This window comes from Tachypleus tridentatus, chromosome 8 (genome assembly GCF_004210375.1).
Source record: "Tachypleus tridentatus isolate NWPU-2018 chromosome 8, ASM421037v1, whole genome shotgun sequence".
Classification (NCBI taxonomy): domain Eukaryota; kingdom Metazoa; phylum Arthropoda; class Merostomata; order Xiphosura; family Limulidae; genus Tachypleus; species Tachypleus tridentatus.
Window position 1 is genome coordinate 39,690,276 of NC_134832.1, and position 18,418 is coordinate 39,708,693.

At 38.1% G+C, this 18,418-nt stretch overlaps 1 protein-coding gene across 1 annotated transcript in view; it reads left to right on the forward strand.

Annotated features, from left to right (window-relative positions):
- LOC143222220 (uncharacterized) overlaps nt 1-18,418 on the forward strand; it is a 50,347-nt gene that overhangs the window by 14,027 nt on the left and 17,902 nt on the right. Inside the window, exons 4-5 of the mRNA XM_076448355.1 lie at nt 10,449-10,528; nt 12,767-12,897. Of these exons, the coding sequence (XP_076304470.1) occupies nt 10,449-10,528; nt 12,767-12,897 (211 nt within the window). The remainder of the gene's footprint in view (nt 1-10,448; nt 10,529-12,766; nt 12,898-18,418) is intronic.

Consider the following 18,418-nt stretch of genomic DNA (forward strand, 5'->3'; position numbering starts at 1 on the left):
TGGTCTCTCCACTCGAGGAGTTTCTGCAGTGAGGCGCATCTCCTCTCGCAAAGATGGAGTTACACTGCCAACAAATACCCTCGTTTTAACATTTACTTCACCACGTGCACCGGCAACCATCAAGGCAGGTTATCTCATTTGCAGGGTTTGGCCATACATACCAAACCCTCTTCGATGTTTCCAATGTCAGAGATTCGGCCACTCAAAGACATCTTGTCGTGGTTCCCTGACATGTGCTCATTGTGGAGGCAAGGACCACGATGCCTATGCGTGTCATACGGACTCACATTGTGTCAACTGCAATGGTTCCCACCCTTTCTACTTTTGTTCTTGCCATAAATGGTTGGAGGAAAAAGAGATGCAGCGTTTGAAAACGACTCATAGCATTAGTTATCCTGAGGCTCGGAAATTGCTGTCCGCCACTCCATCTCAGACATATGCTGCTGCACTTCGTTCCACAGCTACAGTGGGAGTGCAGACAGATCTCTCTGTGCCTCCAAGAGAATCGTTTTCAAAACAAATGAAAAGCCTTTTGACCTCCATGGTTAAAAAGGTTGATGAATTGACTTTACACTCGTCTCTGTTCCTCCCATACCTTCCAACAAACCTCAAGATGCACGTCCTTCAGTTTCAAAAACAGGCATTTCTTCTGATACATTTTTTTCCCCATCTCAAGATGCAAAACACTCATTAGTTCGCGTCCTCAGTCACTTGATTCCCCTTCCAATAACAAAAACCTGCCCACCCGACCCAGAGCAGGATCCATGGAGGTTGATAGACCTCCTCCGACTTCTCCAGCCACTTCACCTACCCGTTCTTAAAAATAGCCACCTTGATACAATGGAACTGTCGAGGTTTACGTTCTAATGTGGATGACATCAAAACACTGATTGCTTCCTACCATCTTGTATTTATTTCCTCACAAGAAACATTTCTGAAACCTGCCAATACAGTCACCTTTCGGCAGTTTTCTCTGAACAGAAATGACAGGCTGTGTGATGGAGGGGTGGCACTGTTGGTTGATCAGCATGTGCCCACCCTGTCTTTGTCACTCAACACACTCTTGGAGGTCGTAGCCATCCGTGTTTCCTTGGGTCATACCATCACCTGGAGAGACATATGACCAATCAGACCTTGATGCTCTCGTTGAACAGTTGCCATCTCCATTTCTAATCCTAGGGGATTTTAATGGACATCATCCCCTCTGGGGAAGTGCTATTATTCATGGGAGGGGCCGATCTGTAGAGCGGATGCTCTCTGATCACAATCTTTCTCTTTTCAATACTGGTTCTTCCACTTACTTTCATGCACCTAGTCAGTCCTTTACCACTATTGATCTCTCAGTTTGCTCCCCTTCATTATTCTCTCATTTTTCATGGAGGGTTGACAATAATCCACTAGGCAGTGATCATTTTCATATACTTTTGAGAAAGACTGGCCGATGTTACCCTACCCGCTTGCCCCGGTGGAAGCTGAATCAGGCAGACTGGTCCACTTTCACTGCTCTCGCAGAACTTGATCCTGCCATCGTGAATCAGCCATCAATAGACGACTGTGTGGCAGCGGTAACTGACTGTATTATACAAGCAGCTGCTCAGTGTATTCCTAAAACCTCCACACGTTTTCCACGATATCCTCGTCCGTGGTGGAATCCTGCTTGCCACTTAGCACGGAAGGCTCAAAAACGGGCCTGGGATACTTTCCGTAGATATCCCACACTTACAAACTGCTTCGCTTTCCAACGGGCCCGTGCACATGCTCGGTGAGTAAGTTGTCAAAGCCAGAAGGAATCTTGGATTAAGTTCACAACCAGCATATCTTCTACCACCAGTTCCAAGATCATATGGGACAGGATTCGAAAGGTTAATGGGCACTACAATTCTGTCCCCCCTCTCGATCTTACTCTCTGATGGTCAGGAGGTGACTGATGTTTGGAACATCGCTAACACTCTAGGTGAAAGCTTTTGCTGGGTATCTAGCACTTCTGCTTGTTCCTCCACCTTCCTGGCCATCAAGACTCAAGCAGAGCGATCACCTCTTTCCTTTCAAACTGACTGTTTCTTTGACTATAATTGTCCCTTTACCCTGGTGGAACTAAAAATGGCCCTTCATCGGTCTGCCAGTACGTCTGTTGGACCTGATGATATTCATTATGACATGCTGCACCATCTATCTCCTGCTTCTCTTGATGTCCTTCTGATTGTTTTCAACCGGATCTGGCAGGAGAATGTTTTTCCTGATGCCTGGCACCAGGCTATTATTTTACCTTTCTCTAAGCCAGGGAAAGATCCCAAGATTCCTTCAAACTACTGTCCAATTGCTTTGAAGAGCTGTCTCTGTAAGACCTCAGAAAGGATGGTTAATGCTCGTCTTGTTTGGTTCCTTGAATCAAACAACCTCCTCTCGCCCACCCAGTGTGGGTTCCGTCGACAGCACTCCACCACAGACCACCTAATTCGTCTTGAAACATCTATCAGAGAAGCTTCTCTCAACCTCCAACATCTTGTATCAATATTCTTTGACATAGAGAAGGCTTACGACACAACATGGAGGTATGGCGTTTTGCAAGACTTCCATACATATGGGTTACGTGGCCATCTACCCATGTTTATTAAAATTTTTTTAATGGACAGAAGATTCCAAGTTTGTATGGGTTTGACACTTTCCCGTTCTTTTGTACAGGAACTTGGAGTCCCTCAAGGCTGTGTATTGAGTGTTACACTTTTCAGTATAAAGATAAATGCCATCACTGAACAACTCCCTCTCACTGTTGCAAATGGGCTGTATGTCGACGACTTTCACATCTCATGTCAGTCGTCAAACATGAGATATATTGAGCAGCAACTACAAACTGCCCTCAATTGTGTACGGAAGTGGACTCTGGTGAACGGCTTTAATTTCTCTCTCTCCAAAACTGTATGCATGCACTTTTGCCGTCGACGGGGTATTCACCCTGATCCTGAACTTCATATCGGTGAAGTTTTGCTACCAGTGGTCCCAGAGACCAAGTTCTTGGGGCTTATCTTTGATCGTAAACTGACCTTTATACCACACTTAAAGCAGCTTCGGGTCAAATGCACAAGAGCACTGAACATCCTCCATGTTCTCTCTTCTACCAGTTGGGCGGCAGATCGCTGTTCAATGTTAAAGGTATATCGTGCTTTTATTGGATCGAAACTCGATTATGGATCAATGGTCTATGGCTCTGCCAGACCTCGACCTTAAAGATGCTGGACCCCATTCATCACCAAGGACTTCGACTCTGCACTGGGACTTTCCGTACCTCTCCAGTTCAAAGTATATACATTGAATCTCATGAACCATCTCTACACCTTTGCCGTTTGCAACTATCTTTACAATATACTTCGAAACTTCATTCCTTCCCAAAGCATCCCACCTGGAAATGTGCTTTCCTTCCTCGGTGGGCAGTACTTTTTCAGAACAGACGATCTGTCATTGCTCCGTTTGGCCTTCGCATCCGGGCGCAATTGGATGAATTGGGTCTGTCCTTGGACAACATTGCAGATTCCACAGGTCGGCCCATCCCACCATGGCTTATTACAGCCCTCAAATGTGACCTTTCTTTCAGTCACCTAAAAAAGACAGATACTCCAGATTGGAAATACCGTCTTTTATTCAATGAATATCTTTCAAACAATCATTCAGTTCCCATTTATACAGATGTTTCCAAATCAGGTAATTCAGTGGGCTCTGCTATGGTTTGCTATGGGTCAGTAGTTGCACGCAGAATCCCTTCTACAGCTTCTGTGTTCACTGCTGAACTGTATGCCATATCTTTTGCCCTGGATCATATTGCAGCTGAGCAGTACTCCAACTGCACTATTTATACTGATTCGCTTAGTTCTATACTTGCCTTGGAATTGCTACCCGTTAGCTCACATCCTATTCTCGCTGATATTCGAAACCGACTGGCCCATTTCTCATTAGCAGCTACTTCAATCCAGTTTTTCTGGATACCAGGCCATGTTGGTATTTGTCGGAACGAGCTTGCAGACATGGCAGCTAAATATGTCTGTTTCAGCACCATCACTCCTATGCCTATTCCGTACATGGACTATAATATTGTCTTCAAGACTCGGCTCCGTGCCAGCTGGCAGTCCACTTGGAGTGAGCAACGCAACAACAAACTTTTTCAAATCAAACCCAAAATTGGACTTTGGCCATCTAGCTTCCGTAAAGTTCGAAGTTCGGAAGGAGGAAGTTATTCTCACTAGGCTACGCATTGGTCACAGTTTTTTAACTCATCATTTTTTTTTATCTGGAACTGATGCACCAATGTGTAGTTTGTGTAACACTCAAATCACTATCAGCCACGTTTTACTTTCTTGCCATCGTTACAATTCTCAACGACGGCAATATTTTAAACATATTTTTTCCCAGGGTCAGTCTGTAACATTGGACAGTGTTATTGGTGATGGTGACTCTGTTTACCTTGATAATGTTTTTAATTTTTTAATGGCCATTAATCTTTCTAATCTCATTTAAGTGTTGCATATTTATTCGTTACACCTTTTTAATTGTGGTTCCTTTTTTACAGTTTTAATCTCTCTCATTTAATTTGACATTGGACAATGGCCAGAACATTAAATAACTCCATACCAGGACTGGAAAGACCAACTTCAGGTGACTAACGCTACTGTTTGAACTATCCGTTTGAACTGCTCGTTAGTCGTCCTGGCGAGTTGTTGTTATACTTTTGCTGCATATCATTTCACACTTTTACTACTTTACTTTTTAGTACTGGCCATATTGACTCATAACCAGGACTGGAAAGACCAACTTCAGGTGACTGACGGTGGTTTTTATACTTACCCGTTAGTCTTCCTGGCGGGTTATGATCATTACCATTCTGCTACAAGTAGTCCTTTACAACTTTGTTGACTGGATGTCAACATTGGTTTTTACGCCATTTTCTGTTTTAATTGCCATTTTGCTTTTATCTTCAATTACTTTTACAAATTTTACTCCATTTACTTGACTTTTATCTATTTACTGGACATTTGACTACTCGTTACAATTTTGCTATGTATCTTTTAAAACTTCTATTCTTTTACATTTTGATACTGGTTGCTATGACACATAACCCAGAACCGGGACTGGAAAGAACAACTTCAGGTGACTGACGGTGGTTGTTGAACTTACCTGTTAGTCTTCCTGGCGGGTTATGATCATTACCTTTTTGCTAGAGTAAATACCTTACAACTTCTTATCCTCTGCCTTCTATCTTAACATTGTAGACTAGGTGTCAACATTGGTTTTATACTTTTTTGTTTTACCTTCATTTCCATTTATGTCTATTACTACATTTATTTATTTTTTTATTTTATTTTTACATTTTTACCAAATGTCTGGTGCAGATAGCCTCGCTGCTTTGTGCCATAAAACACTAAATCAATCAATCAAACCCAATTCCATCTCAGACTTATGCTGCTGTAATCCGTTCCATTACTACAGTAGGAGTTCAGACAGACCTTTCCATGCCTCCTACAGAATCCTTAACAGCGTATTTTAATCTAGTGCCCTCCAAAATAAAAAAAGTTAACAAATCAGTATCAACTTCTTTCTCTGTCCCTACCACATCTTATACAACCCATTCGTTCACATCCTCAATCACTAGATTGTATGTCTACAAACTCTGACCTGCCTACTTGATCCAGAGCAGGATCAGTAGAGAGTGACTGACCCACATCCATTAAAGAAAAAAAGCTTGGTCGCAAGCAGAAGGTCTCCTCAACAATAAAGAAAAATGGACATGCTAATCCAATAGAACTGTCGAGGTTTTCAATCAAATGTGAATGACATCAAGGATTTGATTGACTTTTATCATCCCAAATGTCTTTCTTTACAGGAAACATTTTTAAAACCTACTAATAGAGTCAAAATTTGACAATACTCCTTATACTGAAATGACAGGTCGTGTGTAGGACAAGAACATGGAGGAGTAGCACTGCTGCTTGATCAACATGTGCCCACCTGGTCCTTGTCATTGAATACACCCTTGGAGGCTGTAGCCATCGGTATCTCCTTGGGTTGTACCATCACTGTTTTCTCTCTGTACCTTACCCCTGGAAAGAATTCTAACCTATCAGACCTTGATGCCCTCATTGAGCAACTGCCAACCCCCTTTTTAATTTTGGGGGATCTTAATGGGCATAATCTCCTCTGGGGTGGTTCTAGTATTGATGTGAGGGGTTGTGCAATACTGGCTCTTACACTTATTTTCATGTACCCAGTCAGTCATTTACTGCTATAGATCTTTCTATATGCTCCCCTTTGCTTTTCACTTGCTTTTCTTGGGAGGTTGACATCAATCCACAGGGTAGTGGTCATTTTCCTATCATATTAAGAGAGATTGGCTGTGATCATTGCCACTTGACCCTTGTGCCTCGGTGGATGTTGGACCAGGCCAACTAACCCTCTTTCACTACTCTTCCAGAACTTGATCCTGCTATCTTATGGAAATCATTGATAGATAATTGTGTAGCAGCAGTAACTAACTGTATTGTCCAAGCAGCTGCGCAGTACATCCCCAAAACCTCGACATCTTTCCCACAGCATCCCCACCCTTTGTGCAATTCTGCTTGTTATGTAACACAAAAAGCTCAGAAACGTGCTTGGGATAAATATCATAGGAATCCCATGCTTTCAAACTGCATTGCATTTCAACAACCCCTTGCACATGTTCAGCGAGTTTGACATCAAACCCAGAAGGAGTCTTGGATGAAAATACACCTCCAGCACTTTTTTGAACCACCAGTTCAAAAGTCATATGGGACAAGATCCAGAAAGTGAGTGGATGGTATACCTTTACCACCCTTTTATCTTAATATCCAATGGCTGTGAAGTTGCTGATGCTTAGAGCATTGCCAATTTTCTTGTTGAATGTTTCTCTCATGTATCTAGCTCTTCAAACTCATCCCATTCCTTCTTAGCTATTAAAACACGAGTTGAACATCTGCTTCTTTTCTTTTCAACTGATCATCCATATCACTACAGTTGCCCTCTTACACTGGTGGAACTCAAACTTGAGCTTCATCAGTCTGGCAATACATCAGTTAGACCTGATGATATAGGAGATGCTACACCACCTTTCTTTCACCAGATTTGGCAGGAGAATGTCTTTCCTGATGCTTGGCATCAGGCTTTTGTACTCCCTATTCTTAAACCTGGAAGGATCCAAAGATTCCTTCAAATTACTGTCCAATTGCTTTGTCGAGTCATCTCAGTAAGGTCTTAGAGAGGATGATTAATGCTCATCTTGTTTGGTTCCTTGAATCAAACAACCTTCTCTCACCCACTCAGTGTAGGTTCTGAAGACAACGCTCCATGATAGACCACTTAATTTGCCTTGAAACATCAGTCAGAAAAGCCTTTTTGAAGTGACATCTTGTTTCTATTTTTTCTTTGATTTAGAAAAAGCTTGTGATACATGGAGATATGCCATCTTGCAAGACCTTCACTCATACAGATTGTGTGGCAATTTGCCTCTTTTTATTAAGCATTTTCTAATGAACTGCCGATTCTAGGTCTGTGTGGGCTCAACACTTTCCCATTTTGTCCCACAGAATCTTGGAGTCCCTCAGGGCTGTGTTCTGAGTGTCACACTTTTCATTATAAAGATTAATGCCATCAGTGTACAACTATTCCCTACAGTTGCAAATGGTCTTTTCGTTGATGACTTTCACGTCTCGTGTCAGTCATCAAACATGAGGTTTATTGAATGGCAACTACAAACTGCAATCAATCATATACTTAAGTGGACCACAGCAAATGGTTTTCAACTTTCTCTCAAACTGTTTATGTACATTTCTGCTGCCAACGGGGTATTCATTCAGATCCGGAACTTTGTATTGATGATGATGTACTTTCTGTTATCCTTGAGGCAAAGTTCATAGGTCTTATATTTGACTGTAAATTAAACTTTATTTCACATATCAAGCAACAACTTCATGTCAAATGTATAAGAGTACTGAACATCCTCTGTGTCCTCTCTTCCACCTCTTGGTGAGTGGATTGATACTCCATGCCTGAAATGTATTGTGCCCTTATCTGATCTAAACTTGACTATGGGTTTATGGTTCTGCCAGAACCTCAGCACTGAAAATATTGGGTCCTATCCACCATTAGGGATTTGTACTTGGGCCTTTCGTACTTCTCCAGTCCAAAGATTGTACATGGCGTCCTATGAACCCCCTCTGTATATTTGCTGTTTTCACCTGTCTCTTGTGTATGCTTCCAAACTTTGATCTTTACAACAGCATCCTACTTGGGGTTGTGTTTTTCTTCCTCAGTGGGCCACACGTTTTCATAATAGAAAATCTTCCATTGTTCCTTTTATCCTTTGTAACCATTCACAATCAGAAAAATTGGATTTATCTTTGAATAGCATAGCAGTATCCACAGATTGACCTCTTTCACCATGGCTAATTACTATTCCCAACTGTGACCTATCTTTGAGTCATCTGAGGAAGGCAGATACTCCTGATTGGAAATATCACTCTTTATTTGCTGAATATCTTTTAAACAATTTGTCCATTTCCAGATATGCAGATGGTTCAAAATCAGGTGACTCTGTAGGCTCTACCATGGTTTGTCACAGTTCAGTTGTAGCACACAGAATTCCCTCTACATTTTCTGTGTTCCATGCCAAATTGTATGCTATTTCTCTTGCCCTGAATCATATTGAAACTGTGCAATATACGAATTGTACAATCTATACTGATTCACTCAGCTGTCTATTAGCCCTGATATCATTCCATGTTAGTTACCACCCTATTTTTATCAATATCCAAAACAAACTGGCCCATCTCTCTCTAGTATCTGTCTGTCCAGTTTTTTTGGATACCATATCACATAGGTATTAGTGGGAATGAGCTAGCTGACAGAGCAGCAAAGTCTGTCTTCTCTGGCTCTATCACCATCATACCTATTCCATACATGGATTATGGTCCAGTAATCAAAACTCGACTGTACACCAGTTGGCAGTCGACCTGGAGTGAGCAACGAAATAATAAGCTTTTTCAAATCAAGCCTTCTTTAGCTCTTTGGCCATCTTCTTTCTGTAAAGATTAAAGGGAAGAAGTTGTTTTGGCTAAGCTATGCTTTGGTCACAGTTTTTTAACTCGCCACTTCCTTTTATCTGGTACTGATGCATTAATGTGTGGTTTGTGTGGCATTTGAGTCTCAGTCATACATATTTTATTATCATGTTATTTTAAAAATTTTTAATGTAGGTTACCCCTTGACATTAGCCAATGTCATAGGTGATACTGGCCACCTCACTTATGTTTTTACATTTTTAAGAGCCATTGGTCTTTTTAACTCAATTTAAGGTTTTTATTAGACTATATACTGTTTTTGCATGATTTCTTTTACACATTTTAATTTTTATTTTGACCTGAATCCAGGACTGGAAAGGCCAGCTTCAGATGACTGATAGCAAGTTTGAACTTACTGCTTCAGTCTTCCTGGCAAGTCTTAATTTTACATATTTTATGTCTTTTTACCTTAATTTCCATACACCATTTTAGTATACTACATCTTGTTTGATACAGATAGCCTAGTAGCTTTGTGCCAATAAACATGAAATACCTACCTATCTACATATTAACATGCAAAAAACATAATGGTTATGATATAAAGATTACCTGCTGTTAAAGGAATTTCACCAGAAACATGTAATGTATATTACATACAAGACAGACACAAGAAAAGGCATTTTACTTCTGTCAGAGTGAAATGGTAAAACCACTTATGTAGAGGAATTCAGTGTTTCTTCTAAAATTTCAGAAGATTAATATTACAAAAAATCAAAAGCAGATATTGTTAGTGTAACAGCATATATTTCATGCAAGTAACATTAATCCATTGTAGACATGTTGGTACATTATCAGCCAGCATTTTTAATAGTCTGTTAAATATCTCAATCACTTCTCACAACCTAGCATTGCTTCCATTTCTTTTCTTTCTTTCTTTCAACAAAATGAGATTAGTGATTTGAATGTGTCTAATAGCGTGCACAATATTACGAAACTATGAAAACTCTCCATTGAAAATGGTATTTGCAGTTCCTTTATTTGGGTAACAGCTACTTATGAACTGTTTGGCACATTAGGACTATTTAACCACAACTATGTGCCTACCATATTGTATTGAACATTCATGTGTATCATTTAACAATTAGATTAATAATTTTAACATTTTTATTGAAGACAATTGAAAGTTAATTATATTATAAAACTAGTGTGAACTTAGCTAATAAAACTCGTATTTTTTGTCAATTGTACACAATATGAAGATAAATGGGATTAAATCTAGCTTAAAACAAAGTTTTGTACATGTAAGCAACGTATAATTTTTGTTAGTTCTACAATCACTAGTAATATTGATCAACTTTTCAAATGTCTTTATTCTAATGTTGTTTTCAGATTTTTAAAGCTGTTTCCAGAAAATCCAGATTCTTCAAAAGAAACTATTTTCTGTCTTGATGATGTTGCAGAAGCATTAGGTGAGTTGAAATCTGACAAATAACAATATTCAATGATTTAAAGTTGTGTTTTCTTAATGTAAATGTTTAGTCATAATATTAAAGTGTGAAAATCAAAAGCTTAAAGCATAACTCTATAACAGTTTATCAATTGGCCAAATGTTAGTTCTAATATCCATTTTTTGAGAACCGTCATTATGAAGTTCATTTATTTTATCTTGTATAAGTGGCATAACTGTTGCATGATCCCAGAAAAATTCTTACTTTTACATAAACGTGGACTAATAACCTAAAACATCTGTAAAATTAATTGTTAAACTTTACAAAATTTGTAACAAAAAATTGAAAGTTGCAGCTATAAAAATGCATGCATATAACATGTAAGGCATATTACATACAAGACAGACACAAGAAAAGGCAGTTTACTTCTGTCAGAGTGAAATGGTAAAACCACTTATGTAGAGGAAATCAGTGTTTCTTCTAATAAAAAAATTGAAATGTATGAAGCTATTGCAAAAAAGGAATGTTAAATAAATGGATGTCAATTAAACAAAATTATAGGGAGAACTACTTAGGTATCAGTTTATGACAATGTTTTCAAGTGAATTTTATTCAAAATTACTGTCATTTAATATTTTAAATTTCAAAATATTAATATTACAAAAAATCAAAAGCAGATATTGTTAGTGTAACAGCATATATTTCATGCAAGTAACATTAGTCCACTGTAAACATGTTGGTATATTATTAGCCAGCCTTTTTCATTATTATATGGTCTGTAAATATAAGTGAGTACTTGTCCTATGCTAGCCCATGTAGACATCCTGACAGATTTTGATCTGAAGCTTTTATAAGTCTGAGTTGATATTTCTGTGAAAGATGCTAGAGATCTATATGTGATGGTGGATTAAGAAAAATGTAGGACACTACAGATGTTTTTTTTTATCAGTAAGTTTTGTGATAGTACATTCTTATTTCTTGATAATAATGTGCATCCTCTCTATGAATAAACAGTCGCTTTATACTTTCAATAATACTCTAACAACTACAGCTACCACCATGCTTTTATGTGTTGGACTACCTGCAAGGTATTACCTGGTAACATGTAATTTTAAGTTGCTTGAAAATAAAGGTAAATTTATTGTTAATATATATCTACTGCAAGATTAACTTGAATCTTAATTTTATCATTGCATAGCAGTGTTATGGTCCTGAAAATGCAGTACGTGCTTTTTAATTTGTATATTAGGTGGATGTTGTATCATAATCATTTGAGTATGTATTGCTTTATTGTTTTGTACTCAGTTATTACAATTATTTGTTATTACTACCATCTAGTTTTGAGAGTTTGCAGTTTTGAACAGTTGGGGATAAAGTAAAAGATTATTTACCATTTTTAACAGACATGGTATTAATTTCATAACACAATAGTATTAACTTGTGTGAATGTGTGAAATTCAATTATTGTTTGTGAAAGTGTTGATGCTTGCAATCTTAAAATGATAATTTTTTTAATAAAGCTAATTATAACTTTAAACTGTTAGTAGTTGTTAATGCTGACATCTTTTAGCATAATTCAACCTTAAGTGTTACTTTTTTGTAGGAAGGATCAGTCACACAAACTACTTTTCTCAAGGCTAGTTGTATTGTACTTTATCTTGTGTATAAAGGACAGTTTAGGACTGTCACATGGAGTAGGGATGCTCTTATGATATAATTTTCTGATCACTAGGCCCCTAGAGAGAAAGATGATGAAACATTGTGGTGTTTTCAAATAGTTGTTTCTTAATGACAAAAATCAAGACTCGTGTGAAGTTTTTCTCATCCTTGCTCCAGCCTGCTGTACATATTTTTATAGTTTGTTTTTACTGAATCATACTTTATTATGTTTTAACTCTTAGTCATCAATGTAGTATATAATTCTACCATTTCAGTTAGCCAGTTTATATCTTCAGTTGCCATAATAAAGTTGTTTATCTACTTGAAAAAAATTCTTCCACACACTAAGGTCTTCAAAATCTTAGTATTTAGTGTAATCGTATATTCAATTCATTCTTGAACCACTATAATACTTCTAATACAAGGAAAATATATTTGTGTTACTTAAATTGAGATCTTATATTTATGATAAAGTTATTGAGAAGGAATATATAACTTTTATATAAGTCACCATTTCAATGGTTATATCATACTGTAAAAGATAGGCATTTATTTTTTTGAATTATAAACTTAACAAAAGCAATATTTTCTTGGAAATAGGAGTTGAAAGGAGAAGGATTTATGATATTGTCAATGTACTAGAAAGCATAAAAATGATGACAAAAGTAGCCAAAAACCGATACCAATGGTTTGGTAAAACTTGTCTAAAGTCTACTCTAGCCGTGCTGAAGGTAAGAAAACTATTAACAACTACGATGGTTTTGCAAAATCATATACCTTAAAATTATTATCTAATTTGTAAGCCTTTTGTTTCCAGTGGGGTCCGCATTGCATATTGTTGAGTATATTTTATGCTTACTTATTAACAACACTTGTTCAAAGTGACAGGAGAAAAAGGATGGAATTGCTCATTTTCCATAAGGGATCTAGGAGTAATTGATCCAATTTTTTTTTAATATTTACACCTGTATGAATTATTGTGTTAATTTGTGTAAAATTTCATAATTCTTCTTTTTTTTTCTACTAATATTTGCTGGAAATAATTAACCAATCTCTGCTTTGCATCTCAATCTTAATGTTTGAAATAGTATATTAAAAAGGGATGAAGTATTAAACATCAAGGTGTGGTGATAAAAATTTTTTTAGAGGAAAATGGTGTAAAAACATGGTACTGCTTCATCCCCAATAACTCAAACAAAGAACAGTCTATAGTAAGCAGACGTTTAGGCAGGATTATTCAAAAAAAAATCTATGGTTTTGTATCATCTTCAAAATATATGAATTATGCAAGATGTACAATATGTGTTTTTGGTTTCTATATTGCTTTAAAAAATGTAAATGACAAAAAAAAAATATGAACATTACTAAACATCAGCAAAATTGTTCAAAAGCATCTGGAATTAATAAACTGAACATATTTCTCATAAAACCTTGTATCAAATCAGAAAATAATATGATCAATGTAGAATTTTTACCCACCTCCTTCACTGTGAAATATGATCTTCCCTTGACAGTTTTGGAACATGCTTCAAAAAATACCAAAATGTTTCCAGGTTCAGAAATTGCTAAAATATATGGATGCCAAGAATACTACTTACATGGCTCTTAATTAGTAGCTCACCCTAATAAGTATTAAATAAAACATAATTAGTAACAACACCATTGTCATTTTTCCCATGTCCCTCCGCCATATGGATTCCTATACGTGGTGAGGGGGACCTCCCAAGGAAGGTTCTGTTCTTTCAATTCACCTTCTCTGGGATTTGAACATTCACCCACATGTTTGCCATGCATGGTGACCTGTGAAGGGGAGGAGAGAATCCTGGTGGTTGAGGGGTCTAACCCTGAGACACCACTTTGGCCTTGAATTCCTGTAGAGGGGTAGCCTTGGGGTGGTCCCCCTAGAGTTAATTGGCTGGTCCACTTGGGGTAAGGTCAACCAAGTTCCAATGTTGAATGTTCTCAACAGGTTTTGTGGACTTTATATCTGATGCTGGTGTTTGGGTATAGTTCTCACGAAACCCTGACATTGCTGCAGTGTCCTTTGGCACTGTCGTGCTTCCCCTTGTAGGGCTCCATGGTGGGTGGGATCAGTGGGCACTAAAATGTAGCTTCTTTATGGATACCCCTCTTTCTAACAAAATAAATAAAAATGAAAGAATTGAAATAAGCAGATCATTAGAAAACGACCATGCATAGACGACTCTGTTGTACAGTCAACATTACAGCCAGATTCTACATCTCGATTTCTGATACTTCATTCCCTATCTGAGAAATTCATGGGGCAGAAGTTTCCATTGTTCATTTAGAAGTGATTAGAGGGACTTGATGGCTCCCAAAGTCAGTAAAGAAGTTGTGCTCTGGAGACATTTTGGTGGAAACATCTTCACCACAGCATACCAAACTCCACTTGAAATCAGAAGCCATTGGGGATGTACCCACTGACTTTGAATTCTTCCACAAGAGTTATAGTTGAGAGGGATTTAAAGAGCATTCAGAAGTCGGAAATCCTCTCCAGCCAAGGCATTAATGTGGTACCCCAAATCTTCATCCGTAAAGATGGAATTATGGACCCTATCAGTATTCTGGTACTAACGTTTATGTCACCTTGTCCTCCTGCCACAGTCAAACCAGGTTATCTGAACTGCTAGACACAGCCTTACATTCCTCACCCTCTCAGATATTTCCAGTGTCGGTGGTTTGGTAACTCAAAAACATCATGTCGTGGTTCTTTGGTATGTGCTTGTGTTGGTGGTAAAGGCGATGAAGCTTACAAGTGCAACCTGGAACCACACTGTATTAACCGTAGTGGCCCACACCCATCTTACTCTCTTTCTTGCCCTAAATGAGTAGAATAGAAAGAGGTGCAATGCTTAAAAACTTAATATCACCAACTCTATCTCAGACATATGCTGCTGCACTCCATTCCATTACCACTGTGAGAGTGCAGACAGATCTTTCTATGCCTTCAGCAAAGTTGTTTACAAAATATTTTAATCTTGCATTCTCCATAATTAAAAATGTTGACACTCCTATGTGTACTTCCTTCTCTGTCCCTACCACTCCTTCCAGTGACTGCCCACTTTCACTTCCTTCAGGTTCAAATGTTTCCTTGGGTTCATCCTCTTCTGCAATACTGAAAAGTAAATTAACCATTTGTTCATGCCCTCAGTCATTGGAATCTTTGTCTACAGCACAGACAGAGACCTGCCTACCCAACCCAGGGCAGGATCCATGGAGGTTGATAGATCTTCCTCCAATAAATAAAAAAAAAAACATAGTCACAAACAGAAGATCTCCTTGCCACATTCTCATCCACATAAATAACAATGGCCTCTCTGATCCAGTGGAACTGTCAAGGTTTTTGATCAAATTTAGATGACATTAAGGACTTGATTAATTTTTACCATCCTGTGTGCCTTTCCTTACAAGAAACGTTTTTGCAACCTGCTGATACAGTCACCCTTCTGCAATTTTCCTTGTAGAGAAAAGGCAGGTTGTGTGATGGACAAGTGCATGGTGAGGTTTCATTGCTAGTTGATCAGCGTGTGCCCACCCTGTCCTTGTCACTTTATACACACTTGGAGGCTGTAGCCATCCATGTTTCCTTGGGTTGTACCATCACTATTTCTTCTCTCTACCTGCCTCCTGAAGAGACCTATAATCAGTCATACCTTGATGCCCTCACTGAGCAGTTACCATCCCCCTTTTTACTACTGAGGGATTTTAATGGACATAATCCCCTTTGGGGAGGTGCTAGTGTTGATGGGGAGGGGTTGTGCTATAGAGCATATTGCTCTTAGACCACAACCTTTCTCTCTTCAATACTGGTTCTTATACTTATTTTCATGCACCTAGTCAGTCTCTTACTGCTATAGATCTTTTTATCTGTTCCCCTTCACTTACTTTTCTTGGAGAGTTTATGGTGATCCATGGGGCAGTGATCATTTTCCTATCATTTTGAGAGAGATTGGATGTGGTTGGTGCCACCCAACCCATGTGCCCCAATGGAAGTTGGACCAAGCTAATTGGCCTTCTTTCATCACTCTCTCAGAACTTGATCCTGCCATCATGTGTAAACCATTGATAGATGACTGTGTGGCAGCAGCAACTGACTGTATTTTCCAGGCAGCTACTCAGTGTATTCCTAAAATCTTGACACGTCTCCCACAGTATCCTCGTCCTTGGTGGAATCCTGCTCGCCAAATGACAAGAAAAGCTCAAAAACAAGCTTGGGATACCACTGCATTGCTTTTCAGCAGGTCAGGTGTCAAAGCCAGAAAGAATCTTGGATTAAATATACCTCTAGCATTTCATCTACCACCAATTCCAAAGTGAAATGGGACAAAATTTAAAAAGTTAGTGGCCACATATCCTTGGTCCCCCCCTTTTTTTTTTTTCCTTTTTTTTATCTTGTTCTGTGGTGGACAGAAAGTTGCTGATATCCAGAACATTGCCAGTACTCTTGACAAAAGCTTTTCTCTTGCATCTAGCACTTCTGCTTCATCTCCCATTTTCTTAACCATCAAAACACAGGCAGAACAATCACCTCTTCTCTTTCAGGCTGATTGTCTCTGACTATAATCACCCCCTTACACTGGTGAAACTTGAACTTGTTTTTCATCAGTCTGGCAGTACATCAATTAGACTTGATGATATTCATTACAAGATGGTGTGCCATCTCCCTCCTGCCTCTCTTGCTATTCTTCTGATTGTTTTTAACCAAATCTGGCAGGAGAATGTTTTATCCAATGCTTGGTGCACCATGCTATTGTACTCCCATTTCCTAAACCTGGGAAGGATCCCAAGATTGCTTTGATGAGCTGTCTCTGCAAGATCTTGTAGAGAATGGTTAATGCTTATCTTGTTTGGTTCCTCAAATCAAACAACCTCCTCACCCACTCAGTGTGGGTTCCTACTACAGCACTCCACCATGGACCACCTGATTTGACTTGAAACATCAATCAAGGAACCTTTCTCAAATGACAGCATCTTATTTCGGTATATTTTTTTACTTTGAGAAAGCTTGTGGAGGTATGTGTGAGACCTTCACTCGTATGGGTTGCGTGACAATTTACTGATTTTTTGAAATAATTTTTAATATACTGGAAATTCTAAGTCCATATGTGTTAGATACTTCCACAATTTTTCCCACAGGAACTTGGAGTCCTTCAGGGTATTCTTGAGTGTCACACTTTTCATTATAAAGATTAATGGCATCAGTGGACAACTACCCCCTATAATCAGTGATGTCGAGAAAATCCACTTGTAGAGAAATATATATGTAAAAACAGCTCATTTGGGTTGAGAAAATTTTTTACATAGAGGAGTGAACAATGTTTCGACCTTCTTCGGTCATGGTTCACAAAGAAAGAGAGAGGTAACTGACTGGAAGCTGACCACATGTTTGAAAGAGGTTGTGTAATGAGTGTCGGAATGTAGAGGGCGGGCTTAGATGTTGAATATACAATTTTATATTTATTTTTTTTTATTATTATTTATTATATTATATTTCAATATAAATATAAAGGTGTTCCTTTGTATTGGTTTATTTTGGGCTTAAGTTGTTGTATAAGTAAGGCTTCTTTAATTTTGCGTTCATTTATGTTTGTTTCTTTATTTAGTATTTGAGTGTTTTCTATGGTTATGTTGTGTTTATTTGACTTGCAGTGTTCAAAAACGTGTGAAGGTGACTTTTTATGTTCTTTAAATCTGGTTTCCATTTTTCTACTTGTTTCTCCAATATAGAAGTCGTGGCAGTTATCACATTGTATTTTATAAATAATGTTGGGATGGTGTTTGTCCATGTAGTTTTTACATAGTATAGACCTCAGTTTTGTGCCTGTTTTTTGAATAAATTTGGTATTAACTGGAATGTCATATTTTGTTACCAGTTTTTGCCAAATGCTGGTTATTTTTCTGCTGATGTTGAGAATATATGGTATGCAGCCATATATGGTTTCGCGATTTTTTAATTCGTGGGATATTTACTTTTGTTAGTTGATTTTGCTATTTTCTAGGTGTTTTCTACAGTTTGTGGAGGAAACTTATTGATATTGATGAAGTATTGTTTTATTTTGTCTAATTCATCGTTGATTTTATCTGGCGAGCATAGTTTTATGGCTGTGTTTATTTGGTTTCTTAGTATGTTGAGTTTTTGTTTTGTTTCATGTACTGTGTCCTAAGGAATGTATAGTCCAGTATGGGTGATTTTTCAGTGGATTTCTGTTTTAAATTGTGTATCGGTTCTTG